Genomic DNA, 25,503 nt, shown 5'->3' on the forward strand with positions numbered 1-25,503 from the left:
GGCGGGAGGGGACAGTCGCCGCTGCCATCGCCTCCCTCACCGGCGGGGCCGCCCTCGCCGCCCTAACCGAGGCGAAGCGTGAGGGGAAAACGAGGCCCGGGCTCAGGCGGCCACCTCCGCCACGGCCCCGCCAGCCGCTGCAGGGAAGCTGACAGGCGAGCGGCCGGGGGAGGTCAGCCCACGGTCAGGGGGGCAGGATGGAGCTTGCCAGCTAAGCAGTTTTTTGTTCTCGGTACAAAAAGAAAATAGTTTCGTTAAAACGCTTTGAACAACTTGGCACGTACTTCCTCTTTGCTCGTCTGAGAAGAGTTTTCCAGTAGTGCTGGGATGTGGCACCAGTCTGAACAAACACACCGATTCTGGGCCTCACATGGGGGCTGTACGCAGGCAGAGTGATAAAAAGCTAGTGGAACTTTTTATCTGTTACTAAGTTAAAAGAAAGACAGTATTTTCAAGTGCTTAACAGTAAATTTTTCCTAAAAGTTTGCAACCCTTCACACGAGGGGTAGAGCAAATAATAAGCAAGGACTGAAAATCCCACTCTTCACGTGACCCATCCCTGAGCACAATTGTTCTGTTCGTCATTTATGCAAAAAATTAACTTGCCATAAATTATACCAGCGTAGTGCAAGGTGGTGAAACCTCTGCCTACACAGAAATACCCTGACTGAAGATGTGGTTTGCAAGATGAAAGGCAAAAAGTTACAGTAACCTTTTTTATTACTTTGGTTGTTGATGCAATTTTTCAAAACTACTCAGGGAAGTCGTCTGTATAATGGTCAGATCAGCAAGTCTGTGGTCTCACGCACCTGCTCACTGGCACGTTGGCCGTGTTCTGTAGGCATAAGGACAGAGATAAAACACACACAACTGAAACGCAGGAACACATGCGTGTGAGGTGTAGCTCAGCTGCGAGCACCTATGTCCGTGTCATGCTTTCCTGACGTGGCTATTTATAGTGCAGAAATCACATACACACAATTACATATGCAAAGATTACTTTAGATATTTGTCTCTCCTTACGTCTCCTCAATTTTGATATTCGCTGACTTTTTCTCTCAATGTTTTTCTGCTTTTTTCCTAACAATAATCTTAAGTTAGAAAAAGGAAAAAGTGACAGAGAAGACTGTGAGATGAGTTTACCATAAGAAAATGCCTCTTTGCCTGGAAGGATCTCCTTCAAAATTTGTGATGGGTATCAGTGTTCACACCTTGGACAGAGCATGGCCCCACATGGAGATAAATTCCACATTAATTATTCCGTATGGCCTTACAAAAAAAAAAAAAGCACTTCTCATAGGAGAGCAGGATGTGGTATAAAATTAATATAGTCTTCCAACAAGCCCATCCTGGTGGTCTTGGTACAGATGTGGAAGCCAGTCATTCCTGACCTCTAGTCCAAGTTTTAAAACTAAGTTATCTTTACTGGCTTGACAACAGGTCTCATCTCTAGAAATGCAGAGGAGTCCTGAGCTACAGTTCATCTTGGAGTTAAGTAGCTTTCAGCGAATGAAAATCCTACCAGTGTTTTTCCTTTTGTGCTTCTTGTCTGCAGGATGAAACTGGTAACAGCACTTGCACTTCCCTTCAAAAATTTTAATGTCCTTGCTAAGGGAAAATGAACATTTATTGCCTCTTAGTGAAGGAGAGACTTAAAAACAAGGTGGTCAAGAACAAAACATAGAAACAATATTGGCTGCCTACTTTTTGAGAAGCTAATTAACACCTACCAGTGAAGAATAACCAAAAAAACATATGCTGTAAGCAGTAGAAGCAGATTAAGAAAATCATAGTCATGCAGCAGAGAAGATAACAAACAGCCAAGCTTGTGCAAGGGTGGCATAATGAGTCCCTGCCTTCCAGGCCAGCAGCAAGATGCACCTAAAACCTGGACTACAACAATAAATGATGAATGAATGAAGAGTAAAAGCTGTTTTCTTGTGTTTCACAACAGCAGTATCACCTTTCTAACCTGGGGCTTCCCTCACCAGAGGCCAGAGCTGCTTCAGGACAAACAGGCGTCTCCTAGGGCTACCTGTGCTTCCTTTCAAGGTGGCTTCCATTTCTCGTTGGTCTCCCTGGTAGTCTCAGTTTTGGCCTTTTCCTTTGTCTTTTGTTCTCCTTTCACTTCGCATTCCCCCGTGCACTCACCTACCCGTGACTTTGCTAAAGCCTCCCTTTGCTCTGGCCTCTCCCACCAGCTGTCCCGCGTAACCATCACGCTCCAGTCGCCTGCTTCCTGCTGTCCCTCTCAGCGCAGGTCCCTGCTGCTCCTGCCTGCTGCCACTCCGCTCTCTCAAATTTCTCACCTCATTCTCTAATACTGTCATTCCACATATTCAGGTGCCCACATCACCAAAATCTTGGGTAGTCCCCGGCATCCTCCCTTGTCTCCCCTTCCCGTCCCCATTGACTGGGGAAGCCCTCCAAAACCTCCCAGGTACGCCATTCGCAGTCTTCTGGCACAGGAGCATGGCTCTCAGCGTGCTGCAGAGCAGGAAGGGCTAGTCCTGTGCTGAGCGTGACAGCGTTCCCCAGAGAGGACACTGAAGTGGGCTCAGCGTCATCCAGCTCAGCAGGGGAAGCCAAATAGCTAAGTCCTGGGTCAGGTGTTCACCCAGCTGCATCCTCTCGCCCCAGCAGCCAGGCTTCATCTCTAAAGCAGGGTGCGTAAGGTCTTTCTCCATTTTGCTTTTTTCCTTCCTCTTTGCCACTTCTTTCCTTAGCTTTCGTGTCCCTGGAAAGTCCAGAAGTGATGGGAAGCAAACACTGCCCATTTGTGCTCACAGCTTTTCCCATGTGGCTGCTAAGGAAGCTTCTCATTTTGAGTGCTCGTGCCCTACCAGGCAGGACAATGGGCTCTGGAGATATTGCTCTAACTATTGCCTGGCTGGGAGACCTGAGATTGAGTCATGTCTCTCTCTATGCCACAGTTTGCACTTTTTTTTTTTTTTTTGGTAAACGGCTTTGAAATCTTCCTGGAAGGAACTGCGTACTGAAATTCAGCCTCCGCTTGCCACGCTCGCAGTACCATTCTTGTTGCTTCATTTACGTTACCCCTTCCTTCCCCTCAGGGCCGTCCTCAGTTTCCTTAGATAGAAAGGTAGTTTACTTACCACATGCCTTTTGTGTTGCATGATTCTACTTCTGATGTGTGAAGAAGGGGCAACCACGTAGGAAATGTGATCTTAAAAAAAGGGGGGACTCCCTCTGCAGTGCTTTCCACAAGAGAAACTGTCAAGAATTATGAGTGGGTCTGCTGAGAACCATCACAGCTTTTGGGGGCTTCACAAGGAGAGCAGAGGGACAAAATTTAATTCTTGGCAGTCCTTTCCCTGGCCGGGACACACCCTGTGGCCTCAGGTGCAGGCTGAGAGGGATCTGTGGGCTCTGGGGAGCACGCGGGCCTGCACCATTGACCCGTGATGCGTTGACCACAAGTGTATTTTCACTATAGCGTCATGTACCTCCTGCGCAGGGTATGAACGCCCGTCTAAACTTGCAGTTACGTAAATAGCACTGCATTTACTGTAGAAAGGAGGCACTGGGAGGTAAAGCGAGCTCCCCAGGAAACATCTTTTGTCATTATTCAGGGTGCAAAAAGGCCAGGATTAACTTGTGGAGCCAGAAATCAGCAGGGAGTCTGCATAGGTTCTGGTGGTGCTCTCTGCTGCTCTCCCCCGCCGGTCGAGTCCCTTGCTTTGTTGACTGACAAATTCACACATAAAACGGCCAGACTGTGTCAGGGACTGTAGAATTGTTTGCTCTCCACAAGTGCAGGTTTCCTGATTAGAGGCCCAGGAGTGTCTGCCCTTTACAAGCCTGTATAATCTGATTGAGATGCCTTGTGCTTCACGTGGCAGGTCTGCCGTAGCGCATTAACTGCTGGGGTAGTTCACCTGGGCCGCGGGTGAAATGCGGTTCATCGCTGATCTTGTGTTTGGTGGGTTGGGTCGTTTACAAATGTTATCATAGCTGAACTTACATTGGACACCTTCTATAGCAAAGACACAAAGTAGCTTTGTAATGGAGAGAGAAATACCCATAGGCTTTATTTTAGCTTGTCAGAGAAGACTAGAAACAGAAAAAAATCCGCACCTGATCTATAGGGGGGTGCCTGGGGTGGATCAGCAGGGTTTAAGATTACCAAGAGCTTTGGAGCTCAGCAAGGTTGAAGAGTTCACACCTCAGCTCAAGCTCTTCAGAGCTATATCTCCTGGATCTCCTGCCAGGAAATTTTGTTCTTTCTGAATTCATTTGCAGACCCAGTTTTCAAATGTTTCTAATTAATAAGACACCAAAATCCCCCTGTGGAACTGTTAAAGTCAGTATTTTGGGGCGAAATGGCCAGTTTTGTTCCTTTAAGTATGTGGGGCACATGGAGTTGGTGGTGCTTGATCCTTTACTTAGGCCAGTGTTTACACCTCACCTGGGAGTACTTCTGAGTCCTTCTACCACCCAGGGAAGAGGGAAGAGGGAAAGGGAACAAAAAGAGCTGTTCAGAGGAACCGTTTGTAGTTTGTAACAAGTTTTCCCAGTTTGCCTACCAAACCAAGAAATGGAGCTACATCTTTTTGAGTGCTACCTACCCTGATATTATGTCCAAAAGAATTACTTACATGTATAGACATCCCATTCTCCTGCCAGTATCTGTCTCTCTCAGAGATGGAATCACTTTTGTTAGCTAGCATCATCAAAATGCCTGCATGCCTACCCTGTCCTTTCCTTTGCTTCCTCTGAGCCCACTCTGGATTCTCTCCCTCCTACTCTTTGCCTCCAAGACCATCTGTGCTACCGGAGTTTCCATCACCTTGGCAGTTTTGGAGGGCCACCGGGATCCAAGCTGTGTTTTGAAGAACCACACAGCACTGTGAAATTTGAATTATGAGAGACTGCAAACGTGTGAAGAGCTCTCCTCCTGTCCTTTTGGCCACCAGCTGATGCCTTGAAGCATGCAGTACAATAACTTTGATACCAGCATGTGGAATGACAGAGGTTACTCATAACCGTTAGGTCTCCTCACAGCACAGAGCAGAGAAGGTTGGAAAAGCCTTCTGGAAAGTAAGGAGTGTCTGTTATTTGGCAGCTGCTGTGACTCACAGGTGGATTTCACATGGGAATGACTCCAAGCAGACACACGAGAAAGACCTTCCAAAGCACCAGCTTGCACAGATACTATGTAAGAGCAGAATAAAGATAAAACACTTCCATGAGGGCAGTAAAGCAACTGGGAGAGCAGCCCATGCCTTCAGGGTATTACTATGAATGGAAAAAGCACCCTGCTCTGAGCTCAGAGCCAACGTGCTTTCCTCAAGCGTGTGAACCACAGATCGTAACATCAGAACAGTCAAACACTGTGGTGGGGAAGGCACTGGCCCGAGAAACAGCTACCCACGTGTGTGGGAAGCATGGGCTTGGACACATGGATATGTAGTGTGCGATGTGCACGCAGATGGAGCGTGTAAATGTGCCTGCATGACCTGTGCCCGCGTGTCCGTGGGACGCATGGGAACATGCTGGCAGCATTGGGTGGGACCTGCTGCTCCTGGAGAGCGTGGTCTGAGTGCCTGCTCAGTGCGCGTACCCACTGCACCCCGTGCACACTGAGGGGTGAGCACACGCCCCCGTGGGTGCTTGTTCTCGGCGTGCAGGGAGTTAGGCACACCGCACGTGTAGGTCTGCAATGTGCAAAAGGTGACGTGCCCACATGGCTGACAGGAATTCCTGGGAATGCCTCATATGAGCCTTGGCACAATCAGGTTCTGTGTGAGGACCCAGCCCTCTCCGCCTGCCGGCTGTGCTGGCGGGCCCAGCCCTGGGTGGAAGGAGCAAATTCCACTGTTGCCTGATGAAACCAGAGAAACAGAGCTCTTGGTTTCCAGTGCTGCTGGTCAGGTACTGTTCTCCCAGCCACTGGCATGAGACAACTCAGTTGTGAGGAAGAACTCTGCAACCCCACAGTCTTCCTCTGGTCACCGTTAGTCACTATTTCCCCACATAGCAAAGGCAGTGACTCCCCAGGAACTGCCTGGCTGGCTCCTGCATCCGCAGCTGAGCTGAGCTGACCAAGGCTGGTGGCATTCAAGAAGCAGGTGCTTGAAGCACTGCTTACCTCTTGCACATGCACAACGCTCAGTCACAACAGCTTGGTCTTAGGTGCCCTTGTTGTACCCTGGCTCCAGGCTAGGAGTGTTTTGGGGAGGGATCCTTCTCTCTCTGGAGGGGAGCTGTGAGTGAGGGCTTCACCAGCCCCTGCCTCCCCCTCCCTAATGCCACCTGCTCTGCACAAACACCCTCCCTTTGTGAGGACCAACTGTGAGGGCCAGCTGTGCCCTGGGGTGCACCAAGCCCTGCATTGCAGCATGTAAAGGGCAGGGATTGTCCCACTCTGCGCTGGTGCGGCCTCGCCTCGAGTGCTGGGTGCAGGTTTGGGCGCCGCAGGACATTAAGGATATAAAGGTACTGGAGAGTGTCCAGAGGAGGGCCATGGAGTTGGTGAAGGGTTTAGAGGGGAAACTGTACGACAAGCAGCTAAAGTCCCTTGTTTTGTTCAGCCTGGAACAGAGGAGGCTGAGGGCAGCTCTGCAGCTTCCTCACGAGAGGAGGAGGAGGGGCAGGTGCTGATCTCTTTTTCTCTGGTGACCAATGCCAGGACCCGAGGGAATGGCAGGGAGATGTGCCGGGGAGGGTTAGGCTGGGTATTAGGAAAAGGTTCTTCCCCCAGAGGGTGGTGGAGCCCTGGAACAGGCTCCCCAGGGAAGCATCACGGCACCAGCCTGGCGATATTCAAGAAGCACTTGGACAAGGCCCTCAGAGACATGGTGTGAATTTGGGGTTGTTCTGTGCAGGGACAGGAGTTGGACTTGATGACCCTTGCAGGTCCCTTCCAGCTCAGGACATTCTATGACTCCATGAGAAGCAGGCGGCCCCGGCCCCGGCCCCGGCCCCGGCCCCGGCCCCGGCCCCGGCCCCGGCCCCGGCCCCGGCCCCGGCCCCGGCCCCGGCCCCGGCCCCGGCCCCGGCCCCGGCCCCGGCCCCGGCCCCGGCCCCGGCCCCGGCCCCGGCCCCGGCCCCGGCCCCGGCCCCGGCCCCGGCCCCGGCCCCGGCCCCGGCCCCGGCCCCGGCCCCGGCCCCGGCCGGCTCCCACTAGCGCCCCGAGGCGGCAGCCGCGCTGCCCCGCGCCTTCATGTAAATGAGCGTGGGACGGCGGGTGCTGATTGGCCGCGGCGCGCAGCGCTGGCGCCGCCCCCTGCCGGGAGAGGCGGGGGCGGCGGGCGGCCGCAGCCAGGTGCGCCCGGTCGGGGCCGCCGCTCCGCCAGCCCGTTCCGCTGCTCGGCGCGGCACCATGACGGTCACACGGCTCGACCAGGGGCAGCGCCACCGGCCGCGGATGGCCTTCCTGAAAAAGGTGAGGGCTGAGCAACGCCGGGAGACAGCCACGCCGCTCTGGGCATCAGTGCCGGCGGGCACGTCGGGGCGGTGTCCGGGCGGGGCGGTGGGATGCGGTGCCCGAGGCAGGGCTGATGGGTGCTCTGGGTGGGGGGCTGCGTGTTCACAGCATCCTGCCCGGCCGCGGCTCTCCGGGGCTCCTCTGGGGGTGTGGGGTCCGGTGGGTGGCAGCACCCCTGGGGGTCTGAGGCTGCGACCTGTTGCGGAGCCCCGTGGGTCCCAGCTGGCTCCGAGGTTCAGGGTGGGGGGCTGAGGGGCTATGTGTGCCGAAGTCACGGAGGAAATAAAACTAATTCTGTTTATTTTTGTAGCTTAGCGTCAGCTGAATTATTCTCCTGACACCTTTTCTTTCTCTGCCATCTCTTTTCCCAAAGACCCTCAAAACTGTGTCATTCCCCAGGGGAAAAACCATCATCTGCGGCACCGGCCGCTCAGTTCAGCTCTGGGCCACGGTCCGTCCAGCACACACGTTCCCAGAGCCTTCACCTGATGTCTGCTTTCAGAGGATGTATCATGGCCAACAGTCTGCTCTCTGTCTCTTTCCGCTTTGTCAGAAACAAGCGTATTTGTGAACAAAAACAGTTGAAAGAGTGGGAAGATGCGTGCCTACAGTTTTGGATGTGGTGTGTAATTTTGTAAAGCATTTGGTGGGGTTTTTTTCTGTAGCGTTCATTCAGAAGTGTAGCCAGTTTTAGTATAACTGGTATCTGCAGATTTTAGAAAGCAGAGTGTTAAGCTAGCTTTTCTCCCACCCACATCTCCTGCCTGTGGCTTATCCTGTTGAGGGGAATTAGCTGGATTTCCAGTGACAAGTACAGCCAGCCAGTTACTGCCTGAGTCGTAGTTAGCCCTCCTGCAACGCCCGCCACCTGAGGAGGATTGCAGGGGGAGAAGGGGGGAAATTTGGGGCTATTCAGTATAAGCCTGGCAATACAAGCGCTGTACTTTTTAGACTAAAGGAAGTAAAGAAGGTATTTTATTTGGTGCTGTGTCTTTCAAGGTAAATTTGGCTGGGGAGTCCTGCCAAAGGAAACACTCTAGGCCAAATTCTGCACTGAGTAATTTTCCGTGGAGCTGCATGCGGGGGTGCAGAGGAGAAGCTGTGTGCTTTGAGAAAACAACCTCCAGCAGCTGTGCTTCAGCGGCTCTGTAGGAGCATAGCAGTCTTTGCAAAGTGCTCTGAGTTCCTCAGGTGGGAAGATCTGTTAAAACACAGTGAACTGCTGTTACAAGCATGCGCCACTCACGCTGTGAGCAGTGAGAGGGTTTGAGTAGTTCTAGTGCTTTGCAAGTCTGAGACCTGTTAGCACGAGGAAAGGAAGCTCCCAGATGGTCAGCAGAAAGGCTTTGGCTCTCATCTCTGCTTGCCTTCCTCCTCTGTTTTTTTCCAGACCTTGGGGAAGCCATGGATGGAGCCTTGGCTGTTACATGGCAGCGTGGTCTGTATGCAGATGGTGGCATCCTCAGAGCTCTCCTGAAATACCGAGCACCTTACTGGTTGCCTGTGGTGGGAGCTGAGGATGCTTGGCACGCATCCAGCGAGCACCTTGCAGGCTTAGATCTGCGAGGAGCTAAAATCCTAGAGAGAAGCTTTGTTAATTGCTTAAGTCTGTGCTCAAGCTGGCACATATGCTGTAACCATGGGTCTGCGCCAGCTGCACGGAGGGATGCCTGCTGTGCTGTCAGGCTGCTGGCCCTGTTGTGCCTTTACAGCTGCAACGCGTCTCCGTGTGCTGGTTCTCCAGCAGGCAGCTTGTGACCACAGCAATCCTGCCATCAGAGAGGAGGAGAGGAAAGGGCTTTGCTTTGGAGGCAGTGGGCAGTGCCATGTACTTGCTGTGAGGCTGCTCCACATGACTTGGGCTGCATGTAGAGCTTGGTCTTCATGGCTGAACCACGGGAGAATCAGGGAGACCCCTCCAAGGCCCTGTAATGCCTGCTAGTCCATGAAATACCCATGACTAATGCTTAGGTTGTTTTATTATATTTTTTCCTCCTCCTAAACTGTCTTGGTAGGAAGAATATTGGCACAAAAGTCTGTCGGGATAGGAGGAAGCCTCTGAAATGGATTTGGGCTACATGTGCTCGGCCAGACGCCGGGAGAGCTTAAATCAGCCCAAGCTCTCGGTGCCCATGCCTGCCTCAGCAGCCAGGATCAGGCCTCCATAGGGCACCAGCTGGCAAAGCAGCACGCAGCACAGGGCAGGCTTGTGCTCTCCAGTGGCTGCTGGGCTGTGTGTTTTTCCTTTCTTTGCTACATGAGCTGCATCGTGACTCATACCTCGTGGGTAGGGCTGATGGATGCCACTCGCCTTTTTACTCTGCCCCCTCCTTACTCTGGTTCCTGGTGGCTCCTCCTGATGCAGCTCTACAACCAGGGAGGGGCTGGCCTGGGATGTGCAGCGTGGCCAGGCCCTTCTCCAGCCCAGCTTCAATTCTCCAGGCTTAGACACTCCAGCAGCTGCTGGCCCTCATCTACCTGGGTATTTCTCAAGGTGTGTGAGCATCTGAATCATGTTTTTGCTGGAAGGAGCTATCCATTGGACTCCTGCTCTCTGTTTAAGTGAGGCCCTGGATGTGGGTGGAGCTCAGCCTTAAGCCAAGCTCAGCTTCATCCCATCCTCCCTTTTTCCCTGTTCCAGACTGGGGATGCTGGTACTACCCGTTTCTGCGGAGCATTGCGCTGAGCATGACGTGCTCTGAGCAGCCCTGGTGAGAGGTGGTGTGCTTGGCCAGACGGGACTGTGCTTAGGTTTTGCTGCTGTCTGGGTTTAAGTAGGAGGCTTGGCTGGAGAGGTGAAAGCACAGTGAGGGAAGTGGGAGCAAAGAGCCAGCCACAGCCCTGCCCTCCTCATTCACGGACTTACTCCCTTTGGGTGTGGGATCGTTGTGCACTGGGTGAGAACAGGCCTCCTCCTCTCAGCTTTAAGAAAAAGCAGGAAGTTTTAGGTGATTGATTTTTAAAAATTTCTTCTTTTATTCTGATCATCTGTGAACATGCAAAGCAGGATTGTTGGTTGTAGAACTAGAAAACGAATTAGCCTTCTGAGGCCAGAGTTGTGGTGAAGGACTGTATTGCTACCTTGGAAATCAGAGTAGGGAGGGATGATCTTTGCAAACAGTACCAGGCAGTGAGGGGGGCTAGAAATGGGCAGATTCTCACGATGGAGAAAGCAGATGTTTAATTATAACATCAGGAGTAGACACTTGGCTGTGAGCTGGGCCCTGCCGGGAAAATTTGTCTTTCTTACATCTGAAGCAAAGGTGCCTCTGTCTGATTTGAGGCTGAGAGGGGCTGAACTTCTCACTTCAGAAGTGTTTTGTTGTTGTGTGTCAGGGCCTCAGCACCTGATGCTTCTGTGATGTGGATGCCCTGCCCCTGGGAAGCTGGAGGGTGCCCAAAGGGTAAAGCTCAGAGAAACAAGGCTGGGAAACGCAAGCAGGGTAACTCACCCAAGCAATCCATCACTGGTCATCTGCCCTCCTCTAGGACAGCATCTATGCTGGATCCATCCTCCTCCAGAACTATGGGCACCCCATCAATCGTCCATCATTTGCAGATAGGACCCTCGCCTTCCCCAGGCTTCCCACGTGCTCCTGAAACACAGGGATGCTTTTTTTTTTTTATCATTTGTGAGTTTGAGTTTTGCTTTTCACTCAGTGAACCTGGTGACTTCTTGCAATCAGATGGGGGCCAGACAGTTTTCCTGTTGTCTCCTCTGTGGCTTTCAGGGTGAGGTCACCTTTGCAGAGATTCTAGTTAATCTGAAGTGAGACCTCAGTGGGGCTTGTGCCTTGTGGTGGCTCTGTGCTTGAGGTGAGCTCACCCCAGAGCCTGGCTCCTTTAGCACTCTTCGTGCTGATATTTACCTCAGTGCACATCTCCACCCATCAACCAGTGTCAGGAAGTGGCTTCTGGCTCTACAAAATTCAAACCAGACAGTGCTTCCTTGGCCGAGAGTGTGATAAATGTGCTAGAGCCCTTAGCAAAGTACGCAAATGTTCCTACTGTGTGTTAACCAGCCCTCCTGGCCTCCCTTCAGCAGGCCGGTGCTGATAGCAGCTCCTAATTGCCAGCAACCCATCATCAGCAGAGCGTTCCCTTAGGAGAACAGGAAGAGGCAGGCTGAGTTTTGATCAGCAAAGTGCATGGTTTGCAGCCAGAGCAGCAGGCACCCTCCAACAGCAGCTCCCTCGCTCATCTCACTTGTTTCTTTTTAATATATGTTATTTTTCTAACGACAAGAGGGAGGCCAGTATGAATGCAACAAGACTCTGGAACTCTGCTTGTTGAAGAAAGGGAACGTGCTGTGTTGGGAGGCTGTCTGGGTTTCTAAGCCAATTTCTTGCTCTCAGCTAGTAAAGACCCGTCTCTGGAGCCCACCGGGGAGCGAACAGCAGCCCAGAGCTGGGCAGGGTGTGCTGTACTGCCCGTAGGGAACGGGTCCTGCTTGAGCCTGGTGGGACCTGCCCGGTGGTGCCGGCACTGCGGTACGGTGGCGATGAGCAGCTCCGTGTTTACCCCCAGTATCTCCGTGTGCTGCCAAGGCGCTGTCTGTGGAGCAGACAGGCAGTTACAGAGAGAGTGGGTGACTTCCCCAAGATCACCCACGTTTGCTTAGAGGGAAGTGAATCCGAGTTTCCTAAATTAGTGCCCTGCCTGCTGGACTGTCCTGCCCTGCCTTGCCTCATCTCACACAGCTACACGGGCATCTCTCCACACCCAGCCTTGAACGTGCTGAGGCTGATATTGGGGGTTCACTTAAAAGGTCTAAAAAAGTCTCATTCCATCGCTTTGAGTCTGGTTTTGCCATTTTAAAATATTTTATATAAGTATTAATGCAAATATTTGTGTGAAGTTTTTCCAGGCTTTTCCATTTTAATATTAATTTGACACTGGCTTTAAAACCAGTTGAAAAATCCATTTTTACTGTCAAGCCCAGAGTGCATCCTGTCACTACAGGCTTAAATCCTCGCTGAACTTGGCAAGACTTAGGACCAAAGTCACTGTGGTGCCTGTGAAGACAATACCCTTCATTATGCGTGAGTGTCATCAAGTCACACTCATTAAATCCTGTAATCCTTGTTAAAAAGCTACAGCCTCGCCCAAAATGAATGTGTGGAGAGACCAGTTTTGATTTAATATCTCTGGAAGCAGAAGACAAAAAGAAGAGCATCTTGCACAAAGCTAATGCTCTCAGGGTGCTCAGATAAACTAAAATGAGGAGATAAGGAGCGTGCTTAACCCCACCCGTCTTGAGTGGAGGACCCTGAGTGCAAGCAGGAGGCTCTTGCACTTTTAGGATGCTGCTAGCAGGACGTCAAATGTAGGAGGAGGAACATACCTTTGGAAATCTTCATTTTCTAAAGAAGGTCATTGGGAAGCAGAAATAAAAGAAGTCTGGCCCTGAGGGTGAAACTCATTCTCCATAACATGATCTGTTAAAAACTTAGGCAGTGAGTTTATAGACTATAAACGAGTCATCGGCATCCCTCAGGAATCAAAGGCGGGGGCTGCTGCCAGAGAGGAGGGTGCGTTGCTCCGGTTGGTGTGTCTCTGCCCTGTCCCCGGAGGGGCTGAGTTTTGCTGCCACAGACAGAGCTAAGACCGTGGGTGGGTGGGTGCAGCTGTCCGCAGGAACGGCCGCAGAGTCCCTTGAACACCTCTTTCCTATGAGCTGGGCTCTGTTTCTGTGTTTGCGGCCTGCTTTCCCACACGTAAATTCTGGTCCCTGCTGTAATCGGTCCTTGGCCAGTTTTTCAAAGCCTTGGCTCGGGTGGTGGCTGTGCTTTCTCAAAGGACAGGCCGTTCTCATCTCCCCTGGGTTTGAGCTTCTTGCTCAGCCCTGGAGCAAAGCGGTGCGCTTTTCCTGCTGCTCTTCTAAAGTCCTGTCTGGTTGTTATCTACAGACCAGGAACAGAACCTTTGCTGTTTGGTCTTCAGCCAAAATATTGCTTATTTTCTTTGTGCGTGGTGCAATATCTACAAGTCTGTGCACAGCTGGGCTGTTTGCGCAGTAGAAGCACAGATTTTATTTCCTCTCCCTTTTTTCTTTCTTACTGCCCCAGCCAATAGGCCACTGAGCCAGGGGAGAACATTTATTGGTAGCAGAGATTTTTTTTTTTTTAAATTATTATTTTTTTTAGCTCGGCTGTCATGGAGTGGTTACATCCTGTCCCTTGTCTGCTAAGCCCAGCTGTGCATGTCTTCTGTAAGAGGGAGTGACGCTGTGAGTCAGTGTGAAAGCTGACATGGTTTGGAGGTGGCATCTCTGATGGAAAGGGGAGGTTTGGAGATGGCTGTGGCTATTGCATCCGTTCCTGCGGCACGCCACTGCACACCCCCTGGGATGCTGCCCAGAGCTGTGGTGGTCCTGGGGCTCCCTCCTGTCCACTCCTGTAACATGTCCCATCCCTGCCATGTTTTGCAGATTGAAGCACTTATGATGGAGATGCAGAATCCAGATACAGGCATCAAGACACAGACGCAGAGGGTGATGATCACAAACATCCCACACGCTGTGGCAGGTAAGAGCTTTGCCAGGGAAGGGACCAGGCCAAGGAAGTTAATCAAAGAGAAGCTGTGTGTGGACCCCATGGCCACCCCAGGGTTACCGCAGCCTGGGTGCGTACCGGAGCCCACGTTCCCAAACATATTTGCCATACATCTTTTGAGACATACTGGCTTACTTTATGTCATTCTCACTCGTGTCTCATTTCACTCTTAGCTCTTTGAATCAGAGACACAAAGATTAATAATCGTGTCCTTTCAGCTGTCTCACATGAGTTTAATTCAAGTGACCTTGCCTTCTTTTAGCAGGTGAATAGGTGCTTCAGCCTCCAGAGCTGTTGTATTGTTGGCAGGGCTGGATCACAAATAAGTATAAATAGTAAAATCCAATTAGGCAGACTGGAGTCAGCCTGAACTTCAGAAATGAACAACAAACAATTAGTCTCCCTTTTAATGTCATCTTCTAATAATAATTTTTCTTCAGTACACAGGAAGAGAATATTCAACCCACTTCACTGCCTCTAAATGACAGCTTTTCCTCCTTCAAGCAGGCTGAAGAAGAAACAGACAGGGAGCTGAGCTGTGCTGTGTCACATATGGCTTACGGGCAGCTCTTATCGCAGTCTCCTGTGTGCCTGCTAGCTCCTTTCACAGGGCACTATCAGTACCTCTGCTTCCCTGTTCTCCAAGCCTCCACAAAAGCTCTTGTGAGGCAGCCTCCACTATAAATATTCACACATACTGTACCAAAGTTTCCTCCTCCTGCTTTGGTCTTTCTGCAGCACTTTGAAATCCAGAACGGAAACTCCCCCTGAAACCGGTGAGCTTGCTCCAGACAGCTCAGGAGACACCTTACCCAAATCGGTTAATTTTTGCCCACTGTACTTGCAAAGCCTGATAAGCCCTGTGTTGTTTGCCCCATGTTTTTTTTTTTTTTAAATGAGGAAGCAGAGGCAGTGAGATGAAGTCACTTGTCCATGGGTACTGTCAGTCAGTGAAAGGGTAAGGAGAACTTGGATGTCATCTGAAGCTTGCTCTCGGCAGCACCCTCCATGCATTACAGTACAAACCATATCCTGGCTTACATAGCTATTGTGCAGCTGGATTTGGTGGTGTGCTTTGCATCTGTAAAGGATCTGGCCTTGCCTCCCCTAGGTGTTAGGGAATAGCTAAGGCAGCACTGCAGAAAAGTCCCCTGTACTGAAGATGACGTGCCAATTAGATTAAGTGCAGGAGGAACAAGTACTTCTCTTGATGTCTGACCAATGTTAAATACCACTTCCTAAAAGTCCATGGCTAGATGATGTGGAGGGAAGGTGCCCGTTAGCGCTCATCCTCTTTGCGTGCTGTCTGCTTTGTCCTGGTTCCTTAACCAGAATTGCTACAAGTTCCCTCTTGCATAAGTCAAATTCTAGGCAACTTCTCATAGGCAAGGGAGTTACAGTCTCTTTGCTTGGCAGTCATCACTTTCTAAACTATGGTGGGTTTAGTGCTGCACAAGTTGCAAATATAGTGATTAGCTTCTGGGTGTTGCAAAAGAGGCTGATTCATGTTTAGTGAGGGAGTGGTGAAGACATTAGAGCAGTGGACACAGATCCACTGACGAGAGCTTGGCTCTTCAGGTGCGGGAAGCTAACGAGTTAAATTCAATGTCAGTGAAATGGCTCACAACAGAAAAGACAAATAAACCTCCGTGTTAAATGCACACCTTTGGGGGAAAATGCTTACAGAGAGAGCTGTCCAGAAATGAGTGATGAGATAATCCTTTAATTTCATCTATTTCAGGAAGCAGGCAGTAGGATAAGAGCTCTGAGCCCCTGTTAGAAAGTTAAGTCATCACTGCAATGTCAAGAAAGGTCAATACCTCAATCTGCAGTCCTAGGGGATGCTTGGAGGAAAAGGCCAATAATTGGTCAGGGAGTGAGTGCATTTTTGCCCTGTTTAAATGGAAGGAGGTTCATGATATTTGCCCCCAGAACATAAAACTAAAACTGCTGGAGGTTTATGCTGACTATGGGTATGACTGGCCACACCCCACCAAAAGAACTGGGAGAGATGACGTGTTTGTGAATGCAGAAATCTTCTTTCCGTTTGACGAGTCCTGTGACCACTACAACTTGGATCTAAGACTGAGACATCCCTTCTGCACTGAAAGTCCTGTCTGCTAAGGGGCTCAAGAGGACCGGTCACTTGCTGGTCTCTTACTAAAACTGAGACAGGACCATGCTCTGTGAATCTGGAGATACTTTGCAGTGAATCTTTTCAAGACAAGACGGTGCAAAACAAGGGGAACTTCACCTTTGCTGGCATGGAAGTTGTTGAATTGCTTAAGTCCTTTCTAAGCCAGCGACGAAGCTTTAAGTGTTGCTCAGGCCACACGTGCTTTTCCATGCTCACAGCGTGCCATCCTGAGGTCACTGCCGGCCTCGGGCTCCCTCTCGGGGACTGACACCTGCTTGGTCAGGGGAAAGCCTGAATGAGAGCATGGCCGGTGAGAGACCGGCAATGCATTTTATTGCCACTTCTTTTGCGTGGTGTATTTGAAAGCATGTTTGCAAGAAGGGGTGAGTGCACTCAGTGAGATCCAGAGCACAGTGAGGGGTGAAGACTGGAGAGGTCTTGTTTTGGCCCGTGGATTTTGGCACACCCGATTTCAAGCACTTGGCATCTTCTTTGTTTTACAGGTAATGATATATTGCAGTGGATTCTCCAACGCTTGCAGATCACTGAAGAAGGTGGGTAGAAATGTAAAAGTTGAGGCTTTTTCAGCTTTGAGTTGTAAAACTTCATGGTATCCATGGCCAAAACCTCTTAGATGAATTCTTTCCTGAGTAGCAGCTCACTTTTAAATTCCAGTGCAGTGGTTTTGTGCAATCAAAATGCCTGCCCTCTCCATTTTCAGAGGCACTCCACCTGGGGGACCTGTTTGTCAAATATGGATACATCTACCCTCTTCAGGAGCCAAAGAATCTCACCCTTAAGACAGATGGCAGCCTGTACAGGTTTCAAGTGAGTTGCACCTTGTCTAAAGCCCTTGAGAAGGAGTGCAGCACTAGTTTTATAAACCGGCAGCTGGGGCAATTCCCCAGGAGCGGTAGCTGTGACGCCATGATGTATAGCCATGCTTCATCATTCAGTGTGCAGGAGGGAGGGATCCACAGGACAGTTTCCCCAGTTCTGTGTATCAGATTACAGTTTACAGGCAAACTGTGATACTTCCTTCAACTAAATTGGCGTACTTGTTCAACTTCAAAATAGCTGTGCTTTTTTTCCAAAGACATGTTCCCTTCCAGGTCTTAAAGTAGAAAATGGAATCGCTGGTTGAAAACAGAATGATCAGAGGAGATTGAGTAGTGAATACACAAAAAGCACAGTAATAATGGGATGTTATCAAGGTTTGTGGTTGGACTGTTTCCACTACGATGGGAAATTAGGGTACCCTCATTTGTACTTTGAATGAGGAGTCTGGTTCCCACACGGTGCCAAATCAGGTTCCATCACGTCAGTCTGAATGCTCGGGCAGCAGTGAGAGGTTGGCCACGTTAACCGACTGCAGAGCAGGAGTGGATTTGACATTGGCAGTCTGCTGACTGACTCTCCTGCTGTAGTTGGCCTGCATGACCATGCGAGCTGACATGCAGCTAAAGAGCTGAGGCTCCGAGTGTAGCAGAGAACTTTCCTCTCCCTCCAGCACGGGGGGTGCTGTGTGCCTCTCGGCACGAGTTCAGGGCTGCTGTGCACTAACGAAAGGCTTGGTTTTTTGCAGACCCCCTACTTCTGGCCTGCGCAGAGCTGGCCTGCTGATGACACGGACTATGGTAAGTGATAGCACTGTACATGTTTAGGAGGTGTAGTGCAAGCCCATGTGTTTGTGTACACAGTCCTGCGCCGTGTTTGCTGTTAATCTTTTTGTGCTGCGTGTCTACATGCAATGACCAGCTCTTGCATTTTCTTTCATCTGTTTTGTGAATAATTCTCAGTAATGCTGAACTGAGGAGACGCTCTGGGTGTGACTGCCTTGTGGTGGCCTTGATGAGAGAAAGGGCTTAAGCTTCTCTTGTGTTCAACTAAGATCCACTGCACTGGAACACATCTGAAATACTGTACTGGGTAGGGAAGACTTTAAACACAAGGTTAGAGTTCCCTGAGTAGTTAAGTGTATTCCTGGATCTGAGGCCAAGGCTGTCTTTCTGTAGATTTGGATCAAAAGTCCTGCATTCAGAGATAGTTCATTCTTTATGTAATGCACAGTGGCTCCCAGTATCTCCTAATGGCTCTTTCCGCATCAATCTTTTGTTGCCTTTATAATGCTTTTTATTATGGGGCTGGTCATGAAATTTGGACTGATCAGCTTGGTTTGCTCCTGTGGGCTGTGCAGTTCACAGGCTGATTTGTTTACACCAAGATTGCCCTCTGTGGCTCTTATCTACATTATGCTGTAGATCTGGGGAAATAAAAAAGCCCGTTTTAGATTGGAATGTTTTTAATAGAACTTGGAACAAAACATTGGCCTGTATTTGAAAACTTGGCGGTCAAACTCTGAAGAACTTCAGCATCTTAAAGATTTGGTCCAGTGTGCTTTGACCCGTGAAACCCTGGCTGAGCTCCCAAAGGAGGAGTGACTGCTGGCGGAAGGCACACACCGCCGGTTCTGCATGGCTGCTCCCAGCCTGGGCACTGGCTCGTGAACCATCAGCAACCAAGTGAAAGCACTAAGTTCATTTTTTTCAGTGAGCTTTTGTTAACTTGGAGCTCAGGCCTGGGAAGATGTAACAGACAAAGATTCCCGTGTTTGTCGCGTGGGTAAAGTTTTAATTATTCTTGGATTTGTTGGTCTAAGTATAACTGTCTTATTTGCTTCTCCCTCCCCAGCAATTTACCTAGCAAAGAAGAATATTAAGAGGAAAGGGATTTTAGAAGAATACGAAAAGGTAAGGAGACGTTGTATTTGTTCCATTGCGAGCCTCTCATTTGCTATAGCTTTAGCCCTCTGTTACGCTCCTGCTAATGCTGGAGCACAGCAAAAAAAATCACCTCTTCAACTGCATGAGGTGTTACTCCAGCAGGGTCAAAAGCCAAAATTTTGGAAGTGAAAAAGTAGCCAGTACAGGAAAATACTCTGAAGTCAATGATAATTTTAGCAGGGATAATTGCTCTCCTTGCAGTGGTATTTTTGAACTGTTGCAATTCACATAATTACGTTCAGAACAATCCAGATTTCTTGGTTTGGTTGCCAGCGTGGCCTAGTTGAGTTATGGATAGTCAAGAAAACCCTAGCAGCGGGGGCCCCTTGTCCAGAATTTTCACACTAACTGCTTTTTTATTTTTATTCCAGGAACATTACAACATGCTCAATCAAAAAATAAACTACAAGTGGGACTTTGTTATTATGCAGGCCAAAGAGCAGTATAAGTGAGTTGACTTGTGTCCCCTTATTTTCATTATCGGGGAGGGTATGAGGAGGCAGAGCTTCACTGCCTTGGTACACAGTTAAATTACAGTTTAAAAACATAAACTGCAGCTTTAAAATAACTTGCAAGTGCCCCTCAAGATTGTGACGCAGACCCGCCTTTCATTTCGGCTTGCGGTTCCTCCCTCTAACAAGTAAACTTGGTTCACTTCGCGAGTGAAAGATTTCAGACGTTTTCAAATGACTGGACGCCCGCTTGCAAAGCCTCGCCCTTGCCTGCTGCACCTGCGTTTCTCTCCCCGCCTGGCATTTGTCTGCCGGAGGCATGGAATCGGTGTAGTCTGAGGGCACGGGCGGGGGTGGGTGTCTTTCCTCTGACACATGCGCATGCCTCTCTGCAAATGGTTTTTGTACATGCATAAGCGTGCAAGGGGAGGCTTAGATTTTGCACCTGATGTGACTCCCTGAAGAAGCCGAGGTCTGATGCTGCAGTGTGCAAGCCCTTGTTACAGACAGCTGCTTGTAGCTCAGGGTTGTCCATGAGCGTTTGTGGATCAGGCTACTGGACTCAGGACCTGTTATTGGTGTGGTTCAGTTACTGCTTCCACGTGTCTCACAGCTGAACTGAATGGTGTGAATCAAGAAGCTGGAATGTTCCCAGCAGGGACTTCTGGAGAAAACTCTGAAGTGCATACTTAGGCAATCCTTCAAATTCCCAGGAAAGTTAGTGAACGTGAGGTGGGATCACTGGGATCACATGAGATAGGATCTTTCCTACTTCTGTGGACTCCTTCTACTTTTTTTTACATCCCAGCATGGCAGACACTGCCTCTGCTGTTTTCATGGGATAGTAGCCAAGTCATCAGAATACAGTTCATCAGATAACTGTCTCATTAAACACGAGACTGTTGTTCTTGTAAATTGAGGTCAGACTTCGGCTAAGAGATGCCAAATACAGTTTTAAAGTTAGATACCAAGACTGTGTCTGAACTAGTAGATTAAACACGTCTGAGGCTGTTTGATGGTGATGCTGGGGCAGACTGGTGCAGAACAACCCGCATCCACCCTGCTAACCACAGTAGGGTGGCCACATGCAAACAGCGTTTTGGGAATGCTCCCTTGCCCATGCTAAATCCCAAATTGTGCCCAGGACTTGTCTGGGAAAGAATTAGTTGGTCCAAGCCCAAACCATGCTGGTGCTTCTTCTATTTAATAGTAGAGGTGATTTGGGTTTTCGTGCCTGGGAACATTGCTTGGCCCCATTTCCAAATCACTTCTGTAAGAAATGCCCCCCTTTACTGTGAGACATGTCTGGGATGTATCTCTGCGTGGCAGTCCTCAGTTACTGCCTGGGGACTTCGGAGGTGGATAAACATGAGGCAGCAGGACTGACCACAAGTAGCGGGTTGTTACCATAAAACTCTGTCTAATCAAAAGAGGATGTGTCTGCTCCCAGCTGAGCTCAGGAAGATGATGATTTCTCAAAAGCTACAGTCATGTGTGACCATGTGAACAGCGTGACCTGCAGTCCAGAATTAGGCAGGGTAAGATGTGGTTAGGAGGCTGCATCAGAGCATCGCAGCGTCAGGCTGGGACCCGTGGGGCAGGGGAGACTGGAGGTGTGCCACCTTTCTCATCCCACTAGTTTTAGCAGAGCAAAATTCATTCATTCCCCTGGTAGAGTTAAATCCTATTCTTGGCTTTGCAGGGCAGGGAAGGAGCGGAAGAAAGCTGATAGGTACGCACTGGACTGCCAGGAGAGAGCCTACTGGCTTGTGAACCGAACTCCTGTAAGTAGAGGATGTCGGTGTGTGGGTTTAGTGCCCTCCCTGCAGCCATCTGGGACAAACTCCTGCACGCCAAGGGCACGCCGTGGGCATGGCCTCGGGGCTGTGCACCCTGTCGCTTCTCCTCGGGGAAGGGGTCAGCCCAGGCCTGCCCTGAGTCCACACCTTTCTCCTTGGTTGTTCTCAAAGGTGCAAGGGAGGGAGGTCTGGCTGTATCACCCATGCTGAGAGGGGAGCATTGCCAGATCCAGGGGGCATAGCTGCCCCGAGGCACTGCTGGCTGGGAGCTGCTGGCAGGGGAGCCCTTTGGGGCTTGGGGGTCTCCTCACGCATTTGTGTGACCCGAAAACTTTAAAACAAATGAGTTACAAAGCTGTTGATGTTTCTTGTTCATAACAGCCCGGCATGCTGGACGTCCTAGAGTATGGATTAGATCGCGTAACGGATCCCAATGAAAATAAGGTAAACCAGGTGAGACAGGTTTTGTTTTCACACCTCCTGAATTTACTCAGGAAGACCTAGACAATGTCCCTGGGCTTGTGGTTTTTTGGGCACCGCAGGCTGAACAAGTCAGCTCAGCCGTGACAGCCAAACAGGCCAGAAGTTGAAGCCGTCTCATTGTCCAGGGGGTGGGGCCCTCAAAGCAGGCTTTGGCAGCATCTTTTGGCTTGAAAATACTTTGTCAGCTTTCTTGCCACACCACTTAGTGTGAATGTTTAGCTACAGGACACGTTTTCTCTGCTGGTGAAGCTGAATTAAGGAATCCTCTACCTCCAGGTGCTTGCTGCTGCCTTTTTATTAGTGGTGAATGAACTGTGAGGGGTTGTGGGGTTTAAAGAATCAGAGGAAATATCCAGGTTTAAAATAAAATGACAGAATACCTCCACAAGGGTAATATGTGGCAAGAATGAGAAGTGATGTGGTGGAGAGGAGACACAAAAGGTTGCCTGAAAATGCATATTGTATAGCTAGACCATAAAGAAACAGTTTATGAACTGAGGCCACGGAGGCTGTACCTGAGCAGGACTGGTTCAGAGTCCACAATAAGACAAATGCAATCAGCAGATGAGGAGCTGGAGCTGTTCTTCTCTTTCTCCATCGGTCCTTTTAAGCGATCCTGCATTTGTGCACTTAACAGTGTTCATTTGGAAGTGAAGCCAAAGTGTCTGTCAGCAATTAAATGCAAATGTAACTGCGATCACACTCACGGTATTCCCACAACTTCTCATTTTTGTAACAGCCTTTAAGCATATGAACAGCCAGAGGCAGGATAGTTGCTTCGGCCAACTGTGTTCTGTTGCTATAGAGACTGAAGATGAGCAAAATATAGGGTTGGGGTGTACTTTTTTTCTTTTGTGCTGTAAGTAGCAGCTGCGAAAAGCTGCCCCCCCCCCCTTTTTTTTTTTAAAGAGGAAAGGAGAGGAGGAAAGGGAGAGGGAAAAAAAGGAGTAAGCCAACTTCTCACCCACAGTTTTACAGCTGACATGGAAGGAGATTTTAGGTTTGCAAACGGTCGGAAAGCCTGTAGCCAGCTGTTTGGTAGCACAGAGGAAGAGAGCTGAGGGATCTCCATTCAGTTCCCACCCTGGACATGAGACACGGTGTCCCTGCTGATGGAGGGAATCCACCAAGGATGGCATGAGCCAAAGGACACCAGCTTTGGGGTGACTTCACTACCACTCTCCTTTAGGCTGATCTCTGAGCTATGCCTCCTTTGTGGGGGCTGAGCTGAAGAAGGGAGGGTTCTTCTTGCACTTCTTTTGCTTTTGAAAGAGCAATTGATGTTACATTAGGCAGCCAAAAGCCCATGTAGAGCCACCTTTGGACTAGCAGGTGCAGTCTGCTCTCACAAACACCTGGGGCTCAACAGCCGTTGGTGAGCAGAAGGGATGGCCCAAGCAATGCCGGTAATGCTGAGCTGGACTGTGCTTTGTTGACTATACTTTACGCCTGCTGAAGGCAGTATGGAGTTTTATTGATGTTTTCTGTGGGCCCAACCTCTGGCTCTGACATAGGTGAAATGATGAGAGCAGAAAATGAGTGCATGAATCCAATGCCCATTTATTTGATTTCTGGTTTGATGTGATTTCTGGTTTGATTTGGTTCCTGCTCAATCTAGCTTCACTTTGTTGGCCCATTAGTTTTCTTTTATCTTGATAGTTGAGGAAGAAAATATTTCTGGTGATAATTAATTTATGACATCAGAATGACTTCTTTGAAGCTGATATTGGCATGAACGTTTCACTTGCCTCAGACCCTTTGGTGGGCTGCTCCCTCCCTAATTGATAGAGTCCTCTGGGGATAAACAGGTGCTCAGCCAAACATCACACTCCTTTGAAAGGGACTTTTGCTACTGACCCATGAGCGACCCTCTCGGTTATAATGAGTTAGGAGTTGTAGCTGGGCAGGAGGAATAAGGCAGAAGTAGCCATCCATTGAACAGCTAATTAAGGGATGCTTTAGCCTTTTGTTACCCAGGTCTCAGGCTCCTGATAGAGCCTCACTGCTTAGAGAGTTACCAGGCAACTGCCAGAGCCCGCTGCCTTGCCTGCAGGTACACACTCAGCTTTTGCCTTCTTCTGTAACCAGAGCCTTTCTGAAACGCACTTTAGCTTAGCCAAAAATCACTGCGCTAGATTCAGGGACTACTGAGTGAAATGCCCTGGCTTGTTGCACGCAGCAAGTGAGCCACGGATCATCAGAGAGCAGCTAAAGGCACTTGGTTTGTTCAGCCTGGAGCAGAGGAGGCTGAGGGCTGCCCTCATGGTGGTCTGCAGCTCCCTCACGAGGGCAGGCACTAATCTCTTCTCTCTGGTGACCAATGCCAGGACCCGAGGGAATGGCAGAAGATGTGCCAGGGGAGGGTTAGGCTGGGTATTAGGAAAAGGTTCTTCCCCCAGAGGGTGGTGGAGCCCTGGAACAGGCTCCCCAGGGAGTCATCACGGCACCAGCCTGGTGATATTCAAGAAGCACTTGGACAAGGCCCTCAGAGACATGGTGTGAATTTGGGGTTGTCCTGTGCAGGGACAGGAGTTGGACTCGATGATCCTTCCAACTCAGGACATTCTATGATTCTATAGTCATTGCTGGTCTTTAATTTCATAAGTCTCTGTCGGTTTGGCTGCCTGATAAATGCGTAACTTCTGCTGCATCCATCATGTCTTTTGAAATAACAGGGTCAGAAGCAGATAAACAAGATAAGGGAAAACTGGCAATTTGAATGAAACTGGGCATATGGACTGTTACAGATCTGATTTCCAGCTGTTGCCTGGAAGCACCAGCACAGTGGAGATGCATGTTGAGAGGATCTAGGCTTACAATTTGCCTCTGGTGTTCAGGGCTCCCAGCTGGGTACGCGTAGGGAAAGGCCCACATCTGCACCCACATCTGCACCCAAGAAGAGGTGTTCATGTGTGCAGAAACAGCTGTCTGCATGCTGGAGTGCTCTTTGCCACTGCAGTGTCAGAGACGCAGTGCCCACAGGTCTTTCCAATAAGTGAGCTCTGGAGGGAGGCTGAGCTGTGCCGGCAGTGCCCCGTGCTCGGCGGCTGGCGCGCTGCACAGGATCCCTGTGGTCATCCTTGCAGGTTGCTGAGCTGTGTGCATGGACAGTGCGCGCTGCGGTGTTCAGGGCAGAGTGTGGGTGTGATTTGCGGTGCCCTGGTACAAAATGAGCTCTGGATAACAGTGGCCGGTGCTTGTTCTTCAAGCTCCATCTGGGTCCAGCTGTTTATGGCCTCTAAACACTGAATGGTGGCCAGACAGGCAAAAACATAATGACCATTATCTCCACAATGTGGTCAGGAAGACCCACACTGAGAGCAGAGGAGGTCTGTGCAAATGGCTAGCTGGACATTAGCAGATGTCCCAGCTCTTGGAGGAGCTCGTGGCTTCAGCCATGTGGATCAGCTCCAGACACAGGGCTCTTGAGCACGTCCTGGCTGGCTCCCAGCTGAAATTTGCAGCCACTGCCTGCGTGCATGAGGAGTGCTCAGCTGGTGGCAGCGGGGTGTGACGAGGCTGTGCAGGGTGTCCAAGTGCTGCTCTGTGTCTCGGGGAGGAGGATGTTTACCAGCACGCGGCACTCGCCTGAGACAGACTGAGGTCTTTTGCTAATTGCCGTTTTGATTTGAAGCCTGCAGGGCTGGGGAGCTTATCCACGGTAATTGCAATAAGTCACTCGTTAAGGGCATTGCAAAATTAATCTCATTATAAGAAATTACTCTTTTGTTCCAAATATTATTTCCTTCCAAAGGAGGGCGGGTGGGTGGGTGCTACAGGGCACTTGGGCATTGCTGCTGTCAGTAGCAGGGGGTAAGGACGGGTCATATGGTGGGAACAACTGC

At 50.0% G+C, this 25,503-nt stretch overlaps 1 protein-coding gene across 2 annotated transcripts in view; it reads left to right on the forward strand.

Moving 5' to 3' along the window:
- Positions 1 to 7,266: 7,266 nt before the first annotated feature.
- RGS9 (regulator of G protein signaling 9) overlaps positions 7,267 to 25,503 on the forward strand; it is a 35,672-nt gene continuing 17,435 nt past the window's right edge. For both annotated transcript variants that reach the window (XM_075111153.1, XM_075111154.1), the window contains exons 1-9: positions 7,267 to 7,408; positions 13,881 to 13,977; positions 16,645 to 16,695; positions 16,863 to 16,969; positions 17,727 to 17,778; positions 18,833 to 18,891; positions 19,296 to 19,372; positions 21,079 to 21,160; positions 21,557 to 21,619. In XM_075111153.1, the coding sequence (XP_074967254.1) occupies positions 7,346 to 7,408; positions 13,881 to 13,977; positions 16,645 to 16,695; positions 16,863 to 16,969; positions 17,727 to 17,778; positions 18,833 to 18,891; positions 19,296 to 19,372; positions 21,079 to 21,160; positions 21,557 to 21,619 (651 nt within the window). In that variant the 5' untranslated portion in view covers positions 7,267 to 7,345. The remainder of the gene's footprint in view (positions 7,409 to 13,880; positions 13,978 to 16,644; positions 16,696 to 16,862; positions 16,970 to 17,726; positions 17,779 to 18,832; positions 18,892 to 19,295; positions 19,373 to 21,078; positions 21,161 to 21,556; positions 21,620 to 25,503) is intronic.

This window comes from Phalacrocorax aristotelis, chromosome 16 (assembly GCF_949628215.1).
Source record: "Phalacrocorax aristotelis chromosome 16, bGulAri2.1, whole genome shotgun sequence".
Taxonomy (NCBI): Eukaryota; Metazoa; Chordata; class Aves; order Suliformes; family Phalacrocoracidae; genus Phalacrocorax; species Phalacrocorax aristotelis.